This window comes from Xiphophorus couchianus, chromosome 14 (genome assembly GCF_001444195.1).
Source record: "Xiphophorus couchianus chromosome 14, X_couchianus-1.0, whole genome shotgun sequence".
Taxonomy (NCBI): domain Eukaryota; kingdom Metazoa; phylum Chordata; class Actinopteri; order Cyprinodontiformes; family Poeciliidae; genus Xiphophorus; species Xiphophorus couchianus.
The window spans coordinates 9,053,316-9,076,348 of NC_040241.1; the positions used below are offsets into that span (position 1 = coordinate 9,053,316).

The 23,033-nt window shown below is 41.0% G+C and overlaps 1 protein-coding gene across 5 annotated transcripts in view; it reads left to right on the forward strand.

Annotated features, from left to right (window-relative positions):
• Nucleotides 1-22,908, forward strand: part of clcn3 (chloride channel 3) — a 39,998-nt gene extending 17,090 nt beyond the window's left edge. For 2 of the 5 annotated variants that reach the window (XM_028038155.1, XM_028038156.1), the window contains 13 exons: nucleotides 5,737-5,897; nucleotides 6,846-6,945; nucleotides 7,683-7,870; nucleotides 8,251-8,373; nucleotides 9,253-9,459; nucleotides 9,779-9,859; nucleotides 9,945-10,197; nucleotides 10,861-11,153; nucleotides 11,252-11,438; nucleotides 12,284-12,682; nucleotides 13,506-13,722; nucleotides 15,125-15,200; nucleotides 20,130-22,908. In XM_028038155.1, the coding sequence (XP_027893956.1) occupies nucleotides 5,737-5,897; nucleotides 6,846-6,945; nucleotides 7,683-7,870; nucleotides 8,251-8,373; nucleotides 9,253-9,459; nucleotides 9,779-9,859; nucleotides 9,945-10,197; nucleotides 10,861-11,153; nucleotides 11,252-11,438; nucleotides 12,284-12,682; nucleotides 13,506-13,722; nucleotides 15,125-15,200; nucleotides 20,130-20,318 (2,474 nt within the window). In that variant the 3' untranslated portion in view covers nucleotides 20,319-22,908. Of the gene's footprint in view, nucleotides 1-5,736; nucleotides 5,898-6,845; nucleotides 6,946-7,682; nucleotides 7,871-8,250; nucleotides 8,374-9,252; nucleotides 9,460-9,778; nucleotides 9,860-9,944; nucleotides 10,198-10,860; nucleotides 11,154-11,251; nucleotides 11,439-12,283; nucleotides 12,683-13,505; nucleotides 13,723-15,124; nucleotides 15,201-17,301; nucleotides 17,340-20,129 lie in introns of all 5 variants that reach the window. The other 3 variants (XM_028038157.1, XM_028038159.1, XM_028038158.1) reach the window with 2 other exon arrangements.
• The last annotated feature ends 125 nt before the right edge of the window (nucleotides 22,909-23,033 follow it).

The following is a 23,033-nucleotide window of genomic DNA, read 5'->3' on the forward strand; positions in this document are numbered from 1 at the left end:
TGCCCTTTTAGTGAAATCACCAGAGACTACAGTGCAAGTAAATCAATTTCAGCACTGGTTTTGCCAAACAGAACTGTAGTAATTAATCATTCTGGGGTTGTTGGCCTCTAAGTTTTTGGCCTTTTCTTGATTTGTGGACAGTACATCATTGGTAAACACCAAATGTAGTTCCTCAAATTCATGCTCAGTAATATTTCTTGATTATAAAAAAACCCTCTCAGATCTGTTTCACCCCGTGTCCATGTGGTAAATCCACCGGAAAAGACAGTTAAGGATGGATATGTACCAATCAATCGGCCGAAGATCAAAATCAGTGTTTCCTTTACCGTCTCCAATCAGTGAGCAGCAGGTCAAATACTCAAAATCTTATAACTTTTTTGTACCCAGTCACTGATTGCATCAAACTTGTTGGCTTAAATCATTTATCTTGTATTGATTTAAAAATCCCTGTGTTGGTTAGGGATATTTGTTTAGACCAACAGTTTGGACTGAACCAGCTGGTGATTTATTTGCACTGACAAGAGGCAGGATGGCTTTCTGACTCCTGGTAGATTTCAGTTGGTTTCTTGGCTTTCCATGCCTTTTTTCCACCTCCCTTTCCGCTTGCGTTCAGTACTTTTCCCCGTCGTTTCACATTATTACACATAACTTAATTTCTGAATTTATTTGATTTGGGGTTTTTTTTCTCTGCTCCTACCAAAACCTGGTGAAACTTTCATGTCAATTGCGCCTTTAGAAATATGGTTACCATGAAAAATTGTGATGTATTCAATACTTATTTTACCTGTTACAATCTGATTTGATAGGTTTGAAAGCAAACTGGTAATATCCGTCAGTCAAAAAAGCCTGATTATTAAATATCTGGTTAAAGATAAAGTAGAATTTAGTACCTTTGAGGAGATGGAGGCAGAACCTCCAGCGACTGTCCCGGCCTCCTCTGTAGAGCCGGCGCCGGTCGGCAGCGGGGGCTCAGAGTCGGGTTGTCGGGGTCAGTCCGTGATCGCATGACGGCTGAGCAGGCCAGCTCTGCTTCAGTCCTGCTGATACAGAGCGTCTTAACCAGCTGCCTGCAAAACCTCCCTGAGCTGATTTACTCCACGGCGGTGGAGTAAACAAGACGAGGAGCGGCCTCCACAATTTGGCTACAGAAACGTTATGAGCGATTATTAGACGTTAGTGATCCAGTTAGCATTCAACATTCACTTAGTCATTTCGAGACGTGGCTTTGACAGTCAGCGAACCTCTGCGTTCACTGACGCGGCGTATTAGTCGTTAGGCAGAATCTGCAGCGTCACCCTGCTGCTGCACACGGGGAAGAAACGGAAACCTTATTTTGTGTGTGTGAGTGTGTCTTTTGTCTGGATGTTTGCTGGAGCGTATAAAGCATAGGACATGCGAATGCGGTCCCCTTCAATCTCTGTTTTCCATGTCATCACCACTACTTTCCTCGTTCGGCCTTATGTTAGTCCAGCGTCATCAGGAGCAGCTTGTCTGATTTATCTCAACACTTCGATGGCTTTTCTTTGACTAGAAAAGGTCATTTTTGCTTTAAAATGGTTTTTCAAATCGTAAAAGTGTTGTTTGCTCACGGTCATTAAACGTTAATTTGTCGTGCCAAATTGTTATATTGAATCACCAAACTGCTTGTATTTTTGGTCATTTTTTATTGTTTAGATGGCTGTAATTTGCCATCCTGGTGCAGCCACAGTGAAGAAAAATATGGAGTTTTACACAGACATCATTTCAAGGCATCACAGTTACAATCTGATAATACAGAGTCCAATGGAAATCAGTTCATTCTTGTCGTCTTTTTATTTAGTGATGCTCACATATTCCAGGATAAACAGAAATTTGTGAAGATCCAATAGAGTGGACATGAATATGAATTGTTATTGCAGCAGTTTCAGCAGGATTGCTGACAAACACTGTAAAATGACTCCTGCTCAGTGCTACTTATTTTATTGTTTCTCATTGTTTTTACTTGTTGGAAATTTTACAAAACGGGTTGACCTTTTATTAAAATCATAAAATATTCTGCTTAATCCTTATTCATATGTAATTTGTGGAAATCAGTGACACCCATCAGATCATTTTAACAAGTAAAACAACAACATAATGTTATATGAACAAACTTGGGAATATTCTCCTTATAAACACACACACTTATAGACTTCTGGAATACAACACAGATTATAATTTTGTTCTGTTATTAAGTCTGAGAGCTAATGTTGGGCAAGAGATAAGTGTTTTTGTTCAGATTAATAACTTTAAATTGCACTGGCTCCAGAATAAGAACTCGATGGTGTTTTTTTTTTTTTTGTTTTTTAAACTTGTGATATTTTGAGTCACTCCTGTAAACACTCTCCTGTACGTTGAATCTGATGATTCAAAGGAAATTTGATCATCACTGCGTAGTAGCACTAGCTTACAGTATATCTGCTGATGAACTGAGAATACCACACCACTTTCTTGCTTGTTTTGAGTACAGAAGGTTTGTTTACAGGTACAGGTTCCTAGAGAAAAGTCTAAACTAATTATGCTAATTATATGATGCTAATTGTCTCCGCCCTCCTTTCCTCTCCCACACACAGGTGGGAGAGGAAAGGAGTCAACGACCAAGTCCTAAGAAATAATACTCTTCCTTATCTGGTCCCAGGTTTTATTCCCACACCTTCCTCAAGAAATATTTTATAGAAAATAACACACAATCCAATTTTATGCTCATATTTTAAAGTTAAAATTCAGAAAATCCTAATTTCACTCTTGGTTTTCTCCTCCTTTTTTTAAACAGAAATGCAGCTCAGGACATTATACATTTTCTTCCCAATAAATGTTCATTTCTGGTCTCAGGATACAAATCAGGGATGATATTGTAGCGGAAGAATTTCCTGCCAATTGTCGAGCATTGTTGGTGGTGTGTCGATATCAGCCTATTACCATGAATCATGTTGCTCTGATGCTGCTTTATGGCCACGTTTATGACTCTTGTTCAAATCGCTTATGTTTGTTTTTAAGTTTAGTGCGGATTGGGGGGGATTAATAGCTATGAACAAACATATCTCTGATGGTAATTACCCTGATAAAACTGCAGGAATGCCAAATAAAAGGAATATCCCTTCTACTTGATTGCCCTTTCTCACAATACAGCCACAATGACTGTTTTTTTTAAACTGGGGTTTGATGAGATAAAGCAGCACAAAGTAGAGCGTAGCTTTGAAGCAAAACGACTGAGATACATGGTTTACACACTTGAAAAATATCCGTGGCATGTTTTCCGATTCAGTCGCCCAATGCCAAGTCTCATTGGGTTTTGCTGCACATCTAGAGATTCATTTTCTTAAGAAAACCCTTCAAGCTCACTCAGATTTGGATGGAGACTGTCTCTGAACACAGCTGTGCAGCAGATTCTCAGTAAGATTTAGCTCTGGACTTTGACTGGGCCACTCCAACACACAAATATGCTTTGATCTAAACTGTTCCACTGCAGTTTTTTCTATCAGCTTCTGTAGCAATGCTTAAGATTTGCGAAGTCGACTCATAGTTGTCCTGTAGAAAGATCTTCATGTTTGTTCACTGATGTTCTCCTATAACACTTTGAGGTGTTTATAGCACAGCTGCCTTTATGCTCAGATTAAATCACACACAGCTCAACTCAGTTTGCTAATTGAGTGACTTCTAAGGGTAATTGATTGCATTGGATTTTATTTTGAGTAAAGACGTTTTATTTGTAAAAAGAAATCATTAATTATATTCCTGCACTGATTTGTGTTTGGTTCTGTTAAAACGTAATAAAATGTTGCATGAAAAAGAGACATTGAAACCACAGCAAGGTGCTGTAGCTGCACCTGTGGAAAATCCAACGTCTTCACAGTTCTAAAATCAGATTTTTGCACCAACAAGGAGATTCTCAAAGATCCTCTAGCCTTTAGATGTCTCACTCATCTTGCCGTCCAGTGGGTTTTAATAAACGGAGCAAGAGAAGAAGAAGCACGGCCTTCAGACATTTGCCTGAACATGAACTATCTCTGAGGTATTCAGACGGAAAGGACGGTTTTAGTAAATAAAGAAGAAACCTTGCATCTGTGTTTGGCCTAAAATCAACACATTTCATTCTAATTTTACAGTCAGAGAGATACTAAACATATTGCGATGAGTCTAGCAGTGTTTGAACTTTTATAAAAAATACTAATAGCTTTTTTTATTTCACTATATGGTGAAATAAATTATTTTAAGCTTATTTGAAGCGTTCTTGCTCAGCTCTAGCTTTAGTGCAAAGGATTCTGCGCTGAACTTTGAGTTTATGCGACACACAGTGAGTTTTGTAGCAGCTGACAAACCCTCAGTAGCATCCTCTGCTTCCAGCTGGCGGCTCAGTGCAGGACGTCGAAAAAATGCAACCTTCACTCATGTAGGACACACCTGTCTGAATAAACCAGTGATTTATCACAACTGGTCACATTAAGAATATAGACCAAGAATCTCATTAAAGACACAGCTGCAATAGAAGGTTTTGAATGAATCGGTTCATTTCAGATTTATTGGCTCTCGCACCTCAAAGATCATGTTACTCCGTGTTCTTTATAGTCTCCTGTAAATTAGGGTTTCTGTAGGTTTCACCAACAACTCAGATTTAAGGCTTTTAAAAGCAATTATGAATCACATTTAAGACCTGTATCACAATAGAAATGTACAAAAGGAAATCATGTTCTATATATTAGTAGTACCAAGCTTTTTTTTGTACATGATGAACCTAACCTTGTGTGGGTGAGTCAATGACAACCAGCCAAAATGTAAATTGTAAATATCTGGTACAAGTGTAAATTTACACTTGTACCAGATAGACGCAAAAAGCTTGCTAGCTAGCTAGCTAGCAAGGGTATGTTAACAGCTAGTTAGCGGTAGCCTGAACCGTCTTGAGTCACAGAACGCAGTGAAGATGTGTGCGGGTGACTCAGATATTTGCCTGATAGAAAAATCTCACCAAAAAATTTAACTACATAGAATATATGAGATCAAATGGTCTCACCGCGTCAAAATTTAAGATATGGTTGACTTATTTAAAGCCGCCTTACTTTTTCCCCCCTCATAAATTTAAGGCCTTAATTTTAGATGCATGTATTTAAGACCTTTTAAGACTGGGCGGACATCCTGTAAATAGCACTGTTAATCTCAACGTGATTGAGCCAGTAGGTGTGTGCGTTTGTTTAGTGCGGCCCGGCTGTGAGTTCTGTTTTTAAAAGTCACGGATCAGAACTTGGACACCCATATTTATGCGAATCAGGCTGATATTGCTGAAAGCAGGACAAACGAGTTGAATCCCTGCTACATGCCTCACTTTGTCTTTGTTGTCTCCCTTCAGTAAAACACACAACAGTGTCTTTGTGTGGCTCATGAATACTTGGTGTCTTCAGAACTAGGCGGTTTTACAGTCTCAAATGCCACAAGAAGGCTTTTCAGTCAGGATTTATGAAAGTTATGTCTGATTCTCTGTGACGTAAAGACATAAAACTGAAATAATTTAATTCTGTAGGGGTGGACATTTAATGTAGGGTTTTTATCGTTGACGCAATAAATTGCAATTGTTCATTAAAAGCCTTAAAACTGTCTGTGTTTTTTTACTATTTTTTTCCACAGGTTTTTTTCAATTAATGTGTTTCCCACTGAACCGAACAGAAACTGTCATGTGGATTAGTACAAACTCTTACTCCCTCTGTTTGTTTTTTTTTTGTTCTTCAGGCTCTAACTACGCCATGTCTAATGGCGGCGGGGCAGCCAGTAGTACCACCCATCTGTTGGACTTCCTGGAGGAGCCCATTCCAGGAGTGGGAACGTACGACGACTTCCACACCATCGACTGGGTTCGCGAGAAGTGCAAGGATCGCGAGAGACACAGGAAGGTGAGAACACCGAGAGGAACTCGTAAAAAACATTAAAAACATTCAAGAAGAACCAACCAGTTCTGTACAAAGCGAAAAACATGAGAGATGTTTTATTTCCACTTTACAAAGCCTGGATCAAAATGAGAACATACAATTGTGGGTTAAAATATCAAAGGAAGTTACTTTATAAACATTGCCAAACTGTTAAAAAAAATGGAAATACAACATCGTAAAACGTTTAAATGTTTTGTAAAGGACAGGTGAGCTAAGACTGCGGCTTCATATTCAAAAAGATTTGATGCTGTAATTGCTGCCAACGTTTGTTTGTTTGTTTTTGAGGGGCTTCTATCTTTAATAAATTTGCAAACACTCCAAAAAAAACCCCAAATGATCATAATGACATATTTGTCTGTAGAACAACAAAATGTGGAAAAAATTTAACGTACTGTATGTCATAATAAAAGTCTCAAATTCTACTAAAACTTGCAAACAAAAAAACAAACGCATTCGTTTCATTGTCTGGATTTTATGTGGGGATTTTTTTGTTATCGCTTTCATCCCAGTTTAAATCAACATATTTTACTCTCTCATGAACACACCGTTCTTTCCCCCTGCCTCTTTGTTTCAACACCTTGCTCAAATGTTGACTCATTGTCTTGGCAATCTTTCCACACATGTTTCAGTGCAGGACGTTTGGATGCTGATAAGACTTTAAATGATATTTGAATACTGTGTTTTTATGACCCGGTCGTGCCTGGCGTACAGGAAGTGCTGTAGTAAACCGCTTCATTAAATCAACAGTGGAAATCAGGCCAGAAAACCTGCAGCAGATTACAGAGCTGCTTCTAACCGGAGTCGTTTCCCAACCTTTGACCTACTTTCATATCAGTCTGGGTTTTTTTTTGTTGTTTGTTTGTTTTTTATGCCTTTTAATTAGTTTCAATTTGCCTCATCGTGTCTGCACAGATCAACAGCAAGAAGAAAGAGTCGGCATGGGAGTTCACCAAGAGCCTGTACGACGCCTGGTCCGGGTGGCTGGTCGTGACGCTCACCGGCTTGGCATCAGGTAACGAACTCGCCCAACGAAGAAACGGACGGCCCGTATCTCCTGTGCTGGTGACTCTCACGTGCTCCGTCCGAGGCATCCTCTGCTGTTTCCCCTCCTTATCTTCTGATCTCACTTCTTACCAGCGCATCGTTCTGCAGAGCATCGCCAGACACAGTCCAGTCGTCACGGCTGTAAAAATCCAGCCACGTACTGTTTGCAAAAAATAGAGCGGGGCAACCTTGCCGCCAGTCTTTGCTTTAAAATACAATCCAGCTGCTGAAAAAATAAAAATGTGTTGGCTTTATTTGTGTTTGTTTATTTTTAAATTTGGTGTTGGATAGCGTTTCATATAATCCCTTTCAAAAATATAAATTACATTTTGTCACTGCAGGTAGTTTATTCCTCAAGAACGAATTTTAAAGACTGTAGAATAACGTAATTTTAAAGTCGAAAGAAAGGATTAGTGGTAGTATTCATCTTACATGAGGCTTTAACAGTTAAAACTATGGAACAGTTTCAGAAAATCACTGACTCTAATCCAACGTCATGTTAAACCAAAGACTGTCTGCTGTAAACGTCAGGAGGATTTTGAGTCGCCGATCGTTTTTGTAGCTTGTGTCTGAATTAAAAACAGGCAAACTAACTTTCACATCATTCCTCTTTTTATTTTTTTTCCCCTCTTCCCGCTTTCTGTCTCCTCCCTGCCTCCGTCTTCTCTCCCTACTTCCTCCTTCCTGTTTCTGTCCCTCCGTCAGGTGCTTTGGCTGGCCTGATTGACATTGCTGCTGATTGGATGAATGACCTGAAGGAAGGTGTTTGTCTGAGCGCCATGTGGTTCAACCACGAGCAGTGCTGCTGGACGTCCAATGAGACCACCTTCGCTGAGAGGGACAAATGTCCTCAGTGGAAGAGCTGGGCCGAACTAATATTGGGACAGGCCGAGGTAGACTGATAGACCAGTCTTCTTTTATACCTAAAATGTATAATTTATGTGTCTTAAAGGGCATATATTGTTTAAATATCATTCCATTTTCACAAGTAGTGAATGGAAGCAGCTGAAAGTCTCATCATTTGCTTAGTTAAACTTTGCTATGATTACAAGCCTTTCAAAATGTGAAGATGCATTAAAACTCCATCACAATGGAGTTTTAAAATTAATCACCTGCTTTAGATTTTTGGGATATTTAACTATTAAAAAGCTTCTCACGTTGACACTGACTACCAGTCGGTTCATGATTTGAACCCAGCAGTGGAGATTATTTTTGTATATAATTGTGTGCATATGGTGAAAGAGTTTTCAGGTCATGACCCCTCTCTCTGCAGGGCCCCGGCTCTTACATCATGAACTACTTCATGTACATCTACTGGGCTCTGTCCTTCGCCTTCCTGGCCGTCTGTCTGGTCAAGGTTTTTGCTCCATATGCCTGCGGCTCAGGAATCCCAGAGGTGAGGAGAACAGTGTAAATCTCTTTACAAAAACACAGTTCAGACTTTCCCCTGCTGTATTTCAGTTACCTTTTTTTTTTTTTTTTTTTTTTTAAGTTGAAGCAAGTTGGGGAGGTTTTTATGAGCACATCTCTTAGTGTTTCCCACATTAGGTTATTTTGTGTGGGTGCTAATTCAGGGTCCTTAAAAAGTCATAAATTTGGTGTCTAAAATAAGGCTTTAAAGCAATTTTTTAAAAAGTGAGTCTTAAATATCTAAATCACAAGTCTTAAGTTTGTCGTGGCAGAATCTTTTACTAGGTTTCTTTTTTTTTTCTTGAGGGATTTCTCTGTCAGGCAAAAGTTTGAGTCCCACACAAACTTCTGTTCTGTTACTTGAGGTAGTTGCGGCTATCTGTAACTAGCTGCTAGTTTACCTTTGCTGGCTAGCTGGCTTTTTGTCGTATGTCATGGGTAAGTGAAAATTTATCGCCAATTGGCTGGACGACGTTTGTGTTCGCGAACCCATACAAGACTGGGTTCAAAAGAACTTTTAAGCTTGGAACCACGGGGCTCAAAGCTGTAGAGTACTGTATGTAGAGTGAGAAGCACAAAGCAGCAAGGCCTCCCATCCATCCCTTATATTTATTGTCTTATGGGGTCTTAAATTTAATTGAAGATGGCATTAAAAAAGGTCTTAAAGTCTTAAATTTGAATTACTGAAACCTGCAGAAAACCCTGAAATAACACAGTTTTCTTTTACTAGTTCATGTTTGTTTTTCTTTTGAGTTTGTATTTTAATTAAGTTTACCACAGTGGTAACAGAGAAATGTAAAACCAAAGTGTTTAGCATGGTACAGATCAGCTTCACCTCTCCCACTCTGCTCTTCTCTGCACACAGATCAAGACAATCCTGAGTGGGTTCATCATCCGGGGCTACTTGGGTAAGTGGACCCTGATGATTAAGACCATCACTCTGGTGCTGGCGGTGGCGTCGGGGCTCAGCCTGGGGAAGGAGGGGCCCCTGGTCCACGTGGCCTGCTGCTGCGGGAACATCTTTTCCTACCTCTTCCCAAAGTACAGCAAGAACGAGGCCAAGAAGCGAGAGGTGAGGGAGCAGACGTTTGGTGTTTGAGCTGTTGGGTTTTAAGTCTAGTTTGTTTCTATTACACATTTCAGCAACAAGCTCAAAGTGGTTTACAACATAAACATTATTAATTCAGCAACAAAACAGAAGATTTTGAGTGCCATCATCAAGCAAACATACATCAAATATGTTGAGCAATGTTTCATTTACTGCTGATCAAAGACAACTCCAAAATGGTGGCTTCGGTTTTAAGGAACTCAGTGTTTCAGCATCTTTGCAGTTTTCTGGTAGTGTGTTCCAGATTTGTGGTGCGTAGAAACTTAGTGTTTAACTCTCTCAGGTTCTGTCGGCTGCCTCGGCTGCTGGGGTCTCTGTAGCTTTTGGAGCACCGATTGGAGGAGTTCTGTTCAGCTTGGAAGAGGTAGGTCCGGTCTTCAGTGTCATTTTTCTACTTTTGAATCACAACGTCAAACTTGAACTCTCCAAACTGGGCTCCCTTCCTGCAGGTGAGCTACTACTTCCCTCTGAAGACCCTGTGGCGCTCCTTCTTTGCCGCACTGGTGGCGGCCTTCGTGCTGCGCTCCATCAACCCCTTCGGTAACAGCCGCCTGGTGCTGTTCTACGTGGAGTACCACACTCCCTGGTACCTCTTTGAGCTCATCCCCTTCATCCTTCTGGGGGTGTTCGGAGGACTCTGGGGCGCCTTCTTTATCCGAGCCAACATCGCCTGGTGCCGGAGACGCAAGTCCACACGCTTTGGTAAGCATAGCTGGATTCTGGATACAAACACCAGTGTTTACATGATGTCTATGCATCCTTCAATAGTCTTAAGGCCATTTTTTAAATTAAGGCCTTAAAATGCCTTAAAGTTGTTAAAGAAAATGTAAGTTGGCCCTAAATTCATTAATCAGGGGTCTTATGTTTTGTCATAGCAGGACTATTTAATCTATTCTATGTTGTTTTTTTTCACGTGGGACTTTTCTATCAGATAAACGTTTGAGTCAACGTCTTTGCTCACTGTGTTCTCTGACTCAAAGCAGTTAAGGCTACTGCTAACAAGCTGCTAATGCTTGGTAGCTAGCAAGAAAACAAACAAGCAAACCATTAGTGGCTAGCATATGGCACTTCTATTATGTGAGAAGAACAAAGCTGCTGCCACAACAAGCAGCTTGAAGTTTCACGGTTTTGGTCCCCTGCATTTCTTTCATATATCTCTGTTGAGTTATAGGTCTTACATTTTATTCATAGTGATCTTAATAGGTCTTAAATTTGAATCGATGGAGCCTGCATAAACCCTGGTTTTTATTCATGGGTCACCTCAAACCAGTTTTTCTCTGAACCCAGAAGGTTTAGGTCAGACTTCAGGCTATGTGAAGAGTTTTTATATATCTTCTACTCTGACGCTGCTGTCTCTCTCTTTAGGGAAGTACCCTGTGTTGGAGGTGATCCTGGTGGCTGCCATCACAGCGGTGGTCGCTTTCCCTAACCCCTACACCCGTCAGAACACCAGTGAGCTGATCAAAGAGCTGTTCACCGACTGCGGCCCGCTGGAATCCTCCCAGCTGTGCCAGTACCGCAGCCAGATGAACGGCAGCACCGCTTACACGGACAACCCCAACCAGCCGGCGGAGCCGGGCCTCTACTCAGCCATGTGGCAGCTCTGCCTGGCGCTCATCTTTAAAATCATCATGACTATATTCACATTTGGACTGAAGGTGATGCGCTGCAGGATGTTTTCCCTGAAGGAGGTTGATGTTTTTCCTGCCTTATCTGTAACGTCACCTGAAAACCCTCACTGCGTCTCGTCCTTTAGGTACCGTCAGGCTTGTTCATCCCCAGCATGGCCATTGGAGCAATCGCAGGGCGAATTGTCGGCATCGCCATGGAGCAGCTGGCGTATTACCACCACGACTGGTTCCTGTTCAAAGAGTGGTGCGAGGTCGGAGCCGACTGCATCACTCCGGGCCTCTACGCCATGGTGGGGGCCGCAGCGTGTTTGGGTGGGTAACCCAAGAGTAATACGTTGTACGTCCGTGGACGTCCTTTTTTTTAAGTTAATGTTACTAAGGAAAGACTCCTGTAAGTTTTATGTATCAGAGATGGTTTAAGTTATCTAAGACTACATTCACACAGCAGATGAATGTAAATTGGATATTTTTGCCCATATGGGTCCCATATCTGACTCTGAAGTCTGAACGACCCAATTCCAATATTTTCAACCTCAAAGAAATCAGATATGTGCCACTTCCATAATTGGAACTAAATTGGATACATATCCAATTTTTTATAAAGTGTTTGCAGTAGGTACAGTCGTGTCCCATTTACTCTGACTTTTACGTCATTGATATGCATTATAATTTTGCGGCAGAAGAAGCCATACCAGACGTAAATAATGGCTGGGGAAAAAATCTGAATTATGAAATTATGAATGAAATGTGTTCCTATCATCATGAAATCACTGCTGGTTCTGACTTATGTTGGCACCCGTTCCTGAATAAACTTTAAAGTCGCCCAGCATCCGTTATAACGCTGTGGGACGTGGCTTTGGGGTCGAAAACCGTTTACACAGAAATCGAAAAGCTGTCACATGAGTCAGTAGTATGAACAACGATGCAAACTCCACTCTTGTGCTGCTGTGCATAATTACATAGTGTTGAAAAAATATTAATAAAACTTGAACTTTTTATATTTGCCACATTATAATCCATAATCTCAATCTAAAAGCAGCGAAATGAGAGTTTAAATCCTAGTCATAAAGTTATATTCTCTTCGTATGTAAAGGTCGTATTCCTATTAGATTTGACTGTTCTTCCTGCGTTTTAAATGTGTCTCCTCTGTGCCGTAGGTGGCGTGACCCGTATGACTGTCTCACTGGTGGTCATCGTGTTCGAACTGACCGGCGGCCTGGAATACATCGTCCCCCTCATGGCCGCCGTCATGACCAGCAAATGGGTGGGCGACGCGTTCGGCCGCGAGGGAATCTACGAGGCTCATATCCGTCTGAACGGATACCCCTTCCTGGACGCCAAGGAGGAGTTCACGCACACCACGCTGGCCAGAGACGTGATGAGGCCCCGGAGCAGCGACCCGCCGCTGGCGGTGCTGACGCAGGACGACCTGACGGTCGAGGAGCTGCAGGGCATCATCAATGAAACCAGTTGTAATGGTTTCCCAGTGATCGTGTCCAAGGAGTCGCAGAGACTGGTGGGCTTCGCTCTGCGCAGGGACATCACTATTGCTATAGGTAAAACTGCAAAAGAAGATCATAAGTTAAAGAAAATGTTGTTAAAATATTAAAATAACAGGGTGTTTGTGCATCCTTAAAAAGTCTTAAATTGACGTATATAAATTAACGCATCAAAATGTCCTAAATTCATATTTTTTTAAATGTAAGTTGGTCTTAAATACCTTACATCCAGGTCTTGAATTTTGCTGCAGCAGGACTATTTAAGGATTTAAATTTTTTTTGTCTCAAGACTTTTCTGTCAGGCAACAGATATCTTCATGACATTCTGTTCATGCTACCGCTAACTAGCTGCTAATATAGTCATACTAGCTAGCCAGCTTGGGTCTATCATGGTTTAAGTCCAAATTGCCAGTTGGCCGGACGACATTCGTCTTTGCCATCAGCTCACTTGCTGACCCATACGTTGCTATGTGCATTCTCTGCAAGAAACAAAAGAAAGCTTGGCACAGAAAATGGTTAGTGATGCTTCTGCTAGCATTGATCTAAGAGCAGCATTTGGTGCGGCAAAAACTCTGAAGTTGGAGGATTAGTGGATCTTAAACACAGTGGGTAAGCACCAGACTTGCCTATTGAAGATTTCTTTTTAACAAAGTTGAAATACTATTTGTTGTTACCTTTGAGGGAAATACAGCTGAGAATATATACAAGTACTGAAATATGAGATTTTCTTTTATACTTTTCTGTCGTGTCCAGGTCTTTAACTTAAATTCAAAAAGGTCTTTAAAAGTCTTAAACTTAACTAGATTTGCAGAAACCCTGAATAACCAAATTGGGACAAAACATGAAGCTCTAAATGTATATATTTTTTTCATCCCAACAGAAAACGCTCGCCGCAAGCAGGAGGGCATCATGTTGAACTCGAGGGTGTACTTCACCCAGCATGCACCCACCCTGCCAGCCGACAGCCCCCGGCCCCTCAAGCTGCGCTCCATCCTGGACATGAGCCCCTTTACCGTCACCGACCACACCCCGATGGAGATCGTGGTGGACATTTTCAGAAAGCTGGGGCTCAGGCAGTGTCTGGTCACTCACAACGGGTAAGTAGGACACCGCTGGCAAAGAGCAGGGGGGTGTCTCCCTGCCCCACGCTCCCTCCCACTTCCTGGAGGATTGCTTAACCAGTCAGGGTTTGGCGCTGTGTACCATGAAGCACATGTACCCACTGCCTGGTGCTGCATGGCCTCTCAGGTTCTGCATGGCTCGGCCTAACTGCTGTGCTGCACTCTCTTAATCCCCTCACTGAGCAGTAACAGGCAGAATCCTCGAGCTGCTGACTAAAAACTAACTACACAAACACAACAGGTGACGTTTTGGGACAAAAGAGTTGGTGAAACTTGTTGCTGTGTGACATGAATAAAAGAAACAAAAAAACCAACGTGGTCGAGATGTAAGAATGTTCTGGCTGTTCTTTCAACAACTGGAACCACCAGTGTTTTATTTATTATCGTCCACGCTTTTAAGGAGTTGGTTTTGCAGAGCGCTCTCTGCTGGTGGGAAGGAGAAGTTGTGCTTGATTATAGTTAATTTATCAGATGAGCTCTCAGGAACAGAGCAGCAGTGTTTTTTTTCTGTTCATATTTTTTTAATCATTTTATTTCAGTTTTCAATCACAAGTTGGTGATATTCTATACTTTAATTGTCAATAAAACTTTAGAAAAAGACTAAAACAAGCATGTCTTTCAATACTTACAATGACAAAGTATCCATACCCTTTTGTTAAATTGTAATATCAAAGTTCAAAGGGTTTTAATTTGATAAATCAAAACAAAGTAGTGCGGTTAGGTCGGAGTTAATGTGTGGATTTTATGTTTTATGAATAAAAATGTAAAAAATGTATGAAATGCATTTTTGCTGAGCCTTGTTACTCTATTCATTTTAGGTAGATAAAAGAAGCTAAACTGAATTGCATGTAAATAGAAATGAATTGGCTCCGTTTACCATTATCTCAAATTACAAGGAGGCCTTTGGTTTATTTATTTAATTCTTTTAAGAGGAAAAGATTCAAATAAATCAAGATAGTTCAAAAGAAAACAGCATACTTGCTGTTTTACAGCAGGCTTCTGTTGTGAACTGGTACAATAAATAGTAGAAATAACCCTTATTGTCCATTCATTGGTTTACATCAGTCTGCTGATTTTGGTCTTCTTATTGGTTTTATTGACAGAAAAATCTAAAATATCACCGTGATTCATCATGATTTATTTATACTTCATTATCACAAGTGAAAAGTCACTTTTTTGTGGTTCATTGTTTAAATTCAGTTGTGTAATTTTCAGTTTGCATTTTACTTTTAACCTCAGATTGTCCATTTTGTTTCTGTTATTTATTTGTTGTGTATGATTTGTGCTGCTGCTGTTTGTTCTCTTTGTGTCTCTGCTGTTTTCTTTTTGTTTATTTGTTGTTGTGGGCAGTGTACCGAGTAACAGGTGTGTGTTTCAGGAATGTGTTGGGCATCATCACAAAGAAGAATATATTAGAGCATCTGGAGGAGCTCAAGCAGCAGACGCAGCCCCTGGTGACTAGCCCCGCCCCTTTACCTCCCCCCCACACTGTCACACCTGTCTCTTGGGCCACGACTGTTAGAAGGAGATGCATGGAAAGTGCTATGAAAAACTGTTGACAGTTCCCGACTTAACATTAACGTCTCTTTCCTCTTGATTTCACACACTCTGTTGTTGGTGGGTTGGTTTGTTGTGGATTTCAAGCTCATGAAGAAACATCTCCCAGTAGTGGGCCTCTGGCTTCCATCTTCATTGCTTGTAGCTGTTTCCATTTTGGAGCCCATCAGGCGTTAAAGCCTCTGTGGAGTTTTGTTGGTCCTGTAATGGCGGACCTGAGTGGGAACTGTCGCCGTCATCACACAGGAGCCCCTTTCAGACATGAGCTCAGTAACTTCCTGTAGGTGTGCCGCCACCTATTCAGCCCCCTCTCACGTTTGTTGGAACCGCGCTGCTTACTTTGTCAGAAATTAAACAAACTTTTATGGCTGCAACGGATTATTTTAGTAATTGATTATTCTGCCCATTTATTTTTTGTGCTTTATCGATTAATCGTACAAGAAAAATTGGCACATTTGGCAGATTTTTCTTTGAACTACTTCAGCTTGTTTTATACAATATTAGAAATGCGTAAAAAATAAGAATCTTATGTTTTAAGTTAAAAAAAAACAACATTTTATTGCCTTAGATAGCAATAGCATGGCATCCCTTTTGTGAATGCTTAATAATTTGTAGAAAAATATGCATCTCCAGCTAAAAATGCTTCCAACATTTTAACTTAATTTTATATAATAGAAAAACCGCAATGGCAAAATTGTGTTGGCAGGATACAGATAAACATTTCCGCACATTTGTAATGGAAGCGCAGCGACTGTCTTTAGTATACTCTTTTTTTACAATGTTTTTTTGACAGTGCTAGGCTAATGTTAGCGTGTTTTTTCTCTGTGTTGATAATTTATCTTGCATCATATTTCTGTGCCGTTTCAGTCAGTTGTATGAGGAGAAAACACTTGTGGTCTGCCTCATAAGCTGATCAGTGCTTTGATTGTTTTAAAACTTAATGACTGCTGTTTCAGCTGCTCTCAGCGTCTTGTAGCCAATCAGTCTCTCTCTTTCACTAGGGACACCAGGGTAAAAGATGAAAAGTGTTCTGGAAAAATCTAGACTTTTTACATGTTCAGCACATAATATAGTTTTGCTTGCTGCGCACAACCTTGATTTTACAATATTTGAATCCTACTTAATATGCAATCATGAGCTTAGCTTTGACGAAGAAACAACAAATGTAGGTCTTGAATACATTGTTCTGCTGAAATCAGAGATCTAGAACCTTGACATTGAACTTTTTAAAGATATTTGAGCTCTTCAATGAAGGCGCTACCACAGAGGTTTGCATGTCTGAAAGGGGTTCTGTTAAGTCCCATAGTGCAGCTCATCCCATTAAACTGCATTTGCACCAGCTGTAGTTCTGCTTAGTGCTCTCTCAACCACTTCATGCCAGCACCTCAACAAATCCTTCATCATTCTGCATTTTCACAGACATTCAGTCATTTTGTCCAAAATTATTCACACTGAAACTGAAGTGGATTTTTATTTATTTTTTCAACAAAACTGGCTGGTGCCAAACAAGTGACAAAAACCAGTAAAACGGGGGTAACATGTTGTTCTTATAGAAAAAGAACATGTTAATGAAGAATATGTTCAAAATAACACATCTTTTGCAATCAATGACAGATTTTTGATTTAATTCTGCTTTGCTGCTGTCACCAGCCTTTAGAAGCCAAAATAAAGCCATCGGCAAACTAAACATTCACCTTGGATTTAAAAGTAAAAAACTGTCTGTGGGTGTGGATATTTTTGGGCCAAATTGCCGAAATCATTTAGTGCCTTTAGGATTCTGACCAATCAGAGGTGACCCTCCTCTGTGTGTTTGCAGTCATGATGCCTGTTGTGTCTCACATCTTCTCATCGCAGCAGTAGTCACTCATTTCATTCTGAAGCTCACTCACCAAAAGATTTCTCTCTCCATTAACGTCTGCTTTTTTTCCCCTCTTTTTTTGTTTGTTTCTGTTGTTATTTATGGTGTTGACTCCTCCGTTTTACCCCCGGCTCCCCCAGAGTGACGGCATCTGACCCGCGGCCCAAACGACGACTTGGCGAGTAGTTAGCCGCCCTGGGAAAGCGGACCACCGTTATTTTCCTTATCACTTTAAGTTAGAATTTTGTAATTCCAGGAGGAAAATCAACCTGTAGAGATGTGATCCCACATTCCCCTCAGCTCGTAGTGCGTGTGGTGGAGTGGTGCCAGTAGCTGTAGCTTAGCTAGTCAGTGTGTGGTGACAACATGGGATAAAGACCGCTCCCAAGCTTTAACCTGCCAGTGTTTCCATTAGCCAGCAGAGTCCTGCCTTTTTTTCAACAGATTTATAAAGTCAGAGCCCAAAAATAAAGCACATGGTGTCCAATCTGTGCACTTAAAACTAGAGATGCACCGTGGCTAATGTCCGATTTTTATGCAGTGCAAGCTAGCTAATACCCAAGTGAACTCTTAGGAAAAAAATAATACAGGAAGATTTAAAAACTGCATTCAGAATGTTTCCCCAGCTTCCCTCCAATTAGTGGCAGTTCCTTATATACATTCCGGCACACTGTTGAAAAGAAATTGACTGTTTTAAAACTAAATTATTACAGTTAACATTATAAGGTGACATTAACATATTCTATTAGCAATTAGCATTACGAAGAATGGCACTTTGTGTGCGTATTCCTTAGAGAATAGTCTATTTTTCCCTTAATCTTGGGATTAAGGAAAAAAGGAAAACTTAACATTTACATATGCAGTTGGAGTTTCAAGACTCAAAAGCATAAAACTTTGCTGTTGGGTGTATTAGCAGCCCTGGCTGTGGACATGGCTCAGAGTCTTCCTCGTGTTAAATCCAGAACATTTCAACATGGTAACAGAACATCAGGTTATTTCAACCATGGCTGGATACTGCTGGCGTTAGTGGGAACACTGTGTTCACCTCCCTTCACCTCACCTGGTGCTCTCTGACCATGACAGCAGCACTCGGTCTGATCCGTGTCAGGTGTTCAGTCAGTGTCTGTCTCTCTCTCTCTGTCCGTAGCACCCACACCAACCACAGGTCATCCTTGCTCCTCTCACTCAGACCTGGGGTCACATTTTCACTTCTCCTCACCACCAATAAGCTCTACTTCCCTTCTAGGGTTTCAGACAAACTGTTCTCTGTAGCGTCGGCTCTGCAGCAGGCAGCTGGCTTCCTCTTCGCCTGACCTCAAATCAGAGCGCACGCTATAATCATTTCTGATGCTCAAGCTCACGACGGTTTTTAATCAGCTCGGCTGGGGCGCTCCAGTCAGCAGGAAATCTCTTCACTGCTAATGTAGCGGAGCGTTGCGTAGTAAACGTCTACAGATAAGAGGAGGAGGAGGGGGGCAGTCATGTTGCAGGAGTCTGAATTGGTTACAGATCTGCTAAAAACATTAATGAGTCGCACTAAAGTGATTGTTCCAGTTTATCATAAGTTTTATTTTCACGCCTTGACGGTCCTGTTGAAAATATCACGAATGGACATTTCGGAGAACCGAAACTTGGGGAAAATATATGACGTCATGGTCTGTTTTGTTTCGAATTTGAACTGAAAAAGAAAAGACTGAAATAATGTAGCGTTTTCTTAAATCAACTTGGGAAGGTTTCTGGCACCTTTACTCTTCAGTCATGTTGGAAATAATTAAAAAAAGAAATGTTAAGATGGTTAAAAAGATATTTTTGAAGAATGATTAAATATGCTCTGAATCATTTTACTCCTTTACTTTTGCCACCTGCTGACCAGGCTCACGCTGGTGCAAATAAAACTCGTAAATTAAAACAGAATTAAGGGATGGGTCAAATTCAAAAACAGAAATCTCATAGATGTTCATATAATATTTTTGGAAAGAAAGTGAATATCCACTAATGCTGCAAAATACCCCCAAAATAGATTACATTTTTCCTTGATTACAGGCAGAATCAAACCACCATTTTTTCCTGATTGTTAGCGTCAGAAATGACCAGTTTCCCCGTAGCATGATGCTGCCACCACCATGTTTCACTTTGGGGGTGTATTTGCTGTATCCAAATAAAGCAAATACATTCATTTTTTGTAACATACTATTTTTTTGAAAAAATTCAAGCGGTGTAAATAATTTAGCGAGGTTCTGTCTGTTGTCCGTTTCTTCATCTTTTGCTGTCGAACTAAAATACATATTACGGCAATAATTGTGTCGCCTCTTGGTGAAGAGTTTTCCCCACTTAAAGGAGAAATCCATGTTGCTGTGCTGGGATTGTTTCCATTTTAGAAACGGGAGTCGATGTAAGTTTAAAGTGGTCATAAACTGGAACATTTCTTTACGCAGTCGTCCGTTAAGTAGTTTACGTTAAATCGGAAACGCGTTTGGGATAAAGATGATCTTGATGTCTGATGCGGCTGAGCTTGGAAAGCTGACAAATTTTAATAAAACTTGTCCTGGCAGGAAGTCAGGAGAAGCCTGGCCTTCCTGCCAGGCTTCTCCTGACTTCCTGCTTGTCCGAGCTCTAACTTCCGTCCAGTACTTCCGGTCTCCTCTCCGTAGGTTCCAGATCTTCTGAAATGACTCCTCGGTCTGAAGCGGGTTCTGCTTCTGACCAGCTCTTTTCCTGCAGTTTCTCACCCTCCTGCTGACCCTTATCTCCTCTGGGACTCGTTTTTTTGTTGGCACCGATTCTAATTTCATATCCAAACAAACTAACGGCGACTCGGCTAAACAACAAAAAAGTACAAAAAAGTAAAAATCCCGCTCCTGTAAAGGCCAACAAAAACACGATGCTTTCGTCGTAGACGCAGATTTGAAGCACTTCCTCGCGTGTCTGTTAATCTGTTTCCGTTCCCTCCCTCTGTCTCCCCCTGCAGGCGCCTTCTTGGTATTATCACAAAAAAAGATATCCTTCGTCACATGGCTCAAATGGCAAACCAAGATCCAGAGTCCATCATGTTCAACTGATCCGTTCCTTCCAGGACGGCTGGGGGGGAGGAGGATGTAGCGAGGAGGAGGAAGAGGAGGAGGAAGAGGTCTGCCTCCTGAACGGCTCCAATCTCTGACATCCGGACACTTTTTTTTTTTTTTTGTGGTTTGTTTTATTTCCTTTAACGTTCAGCTTTGCAGGCCCCTGAGCCTCACTGAATGACTCGCTGTGGCCCCCCCAGAGACTTTCGGGCCACCAGGAGGAGAAAAGCGACAATAAAAACATTGATGTTGTCGTCTGGCTGCTGAGGACAGAAAACGGTCACGTGTTGAAGGCACTTTTTACACACACACACACACACACACACACTTTTTCTTTTGCACTCAGACATTCGAAACATGCATGCTGTCTCCAAACACACGCGACCTGAAACGTTACACCTGTTTGCACTCTTGCTGCGCCTGCCCTCCTGTTCCGTAGGGGTCAAAAGGTCAGAATGAACCGCAGACGAGGGATGCGATGATGCGACCTCGATACTTCCTGCGCACTCACCTCCCCTCCATACAAAACACACACATACACACACCTCTGACCTGTCCGTCCTCCAGAAACAAAACAAAAAAAAAAGAAATGCGTTGTTTACCTGTGAAGTATGCGTGAGTCAGTGTGTCTGCAGCGCCTCCACATTCCAGCCAGGCCACTATGGGAACTGCACCCAGCTACATGAGTTGGCTTTAATATCCGTCTCCCTGTGTGCGTGGGTGGGTGTGTGTGTGAGCAAACCCAGGAAGAGATGCACTGAGATGGAGTCGGTACTTTATTTCAAGAACAAAAATGTTCCCGTCCAGAAGGAATGAAGAGAAGAAAGTGAAAAGTTTGGATGTTTTCATTTTTGAGCCACTAGTGTGCAAGTCTGTGTGTGTGAGTTCATTAATTATGAAGGCAGGTTGTGTGTCTGGGTGTGTGTGTGTCTGTGTGTAGTTGAAGTACAAAATGAAAACTGTCAGATGAAAACCATGCTACGTCAATATGAGGGGTTTGTTTCAAACGAACATTTAAAAACACCTGATCTCATTGCAGCCAATCAGCTCGAAGCATCAGAATTGGTCTGTTTTGATTGGTTGAATTTGTTACAGTGAGAGTGACTCCGTTTGAACTTCTCTCTTTAAAACGGGTCACAAACTTCAAATGCAGGCGGGTCTCAACAGATTACAAAATCTCTGAAAAGATTTATTTATTTCAGTAATTCCAAAAAATGTAAACATGTATGTGACGGAGCCTTTACACACGGTGTGATTTCAGGCATTTACTGGAGTTAATTTTGATAATTTATACTACACACCTTAAAAAACAAAAAACAAATCAGATTTGGCGATAATTGTAACATTAAATCACATCAATAAAACATTTATAGAATTGCAGTAATACACAAAAGTATATAAACTTTTGTGCACTCTTTTTGTTAGGGTTTTGGGAGACTTAATTTTCTTATCTGAAATGGAGCAAGACTTTTTCCTTCCGCTCAACTTTCCAGCAGTTGGATTCGGCCCTCTGTAAACATCCAGCTTCTTCAGCGAAAACATTTTGAGGCTTACCCTCAGTGACTGCAGGATCAACCCAGCAGTGTTCCCTATGTATGGACTAATATAATATTTAGTCTAAAATCAATCGTTTTATTGGACTTGCATGATATTCTAACTGTCTGAGAAAGTTGCATTTGGGTTTTGGTTTTCTATAAGCCAAAATGAAACAGTTAATAGAAGAAAAATGCTTGAAATCTACTACTGTGTACGTAATAAATTTGTATGAGAGCGAGTTCTTGCATTGCTGGAATAAATGTTTTCCACATTGTAACCAGGCACATCTGAGCTGCTTTAGCTTTCAACTCAATCAAACCCTAGTTTTTTGTTTTTGCTTTATTTAATTTTGGAAACATAACACGAATAATTAACAATTGTGTCGTTCTTCAAAACTAGGAGATCTAAATTGTGTAAAAACTACCAAATATACTTTTTCTGTTAAGTTTCGGCAAAACAGTAATAACTGATTTAAAGAGGAACAGTTCCCTAAAGTGGGATCTTACAGTTGAAAGCGGAGTAGCCGACTGTCTTAAAACTGTCTAAACTGCAGCCTGACTTGCTGCCTTTGCTTTCAGCCCCTCTAAATCTGAACGGGTCTCTGCTGTCGCCCCCCAGCAGGCAGGCAGGCAGGCGTTCTTCGTGCTCCTCTGGTCTCGCCACGTCTCTGAAGTGCCTGATGGGAGATTGTCGGGCTTCGCTTCCTTTCGTTTCGTTCTTTGTCCTCGCACACCTGACATTTCAATTGGAAATTATGAAGGGAGGAGACTCGGACGAGAAAGCGGACAAGCAGTAGCACGTTACCTGTAGCGTGTGTGTGTGTGTGAGGGGTGTGTGTGAGGGGTGTGATTGCGGACCTGTGTGCGTCTTTGCGTTGCGGTGACTGTCCTGCTGTGGTTCAGCGGGGAGCAGAGCATCATCTTTGTCAACCAGTGGTGTTGCCTAACATTGTATTTCATACTGAACCCGATGTTCTCCTTTATTTTATAATTTATGGGTAGTGTCCATACAGTTGTGAATTATTATAATTATTATTATTCGGAAGAATTTTATGTATGATTACATTGTTTGATTGTACATTAAGAACAGAGAATATGTAAAGAAAATAAAACTTGTTTTAAATTAAAAGGAGAAAATATTGAAGTTGCACAGATGAGTCTCTGTGTGATGCTGTCGGCTGAACTTTAGCAAACTTCACATCCTGTCATTCACGCTGAGGTTTAGCTGCAGCTTCAGTGAAGATTTCTGCAACAACTGAAGATAAATATATTTCA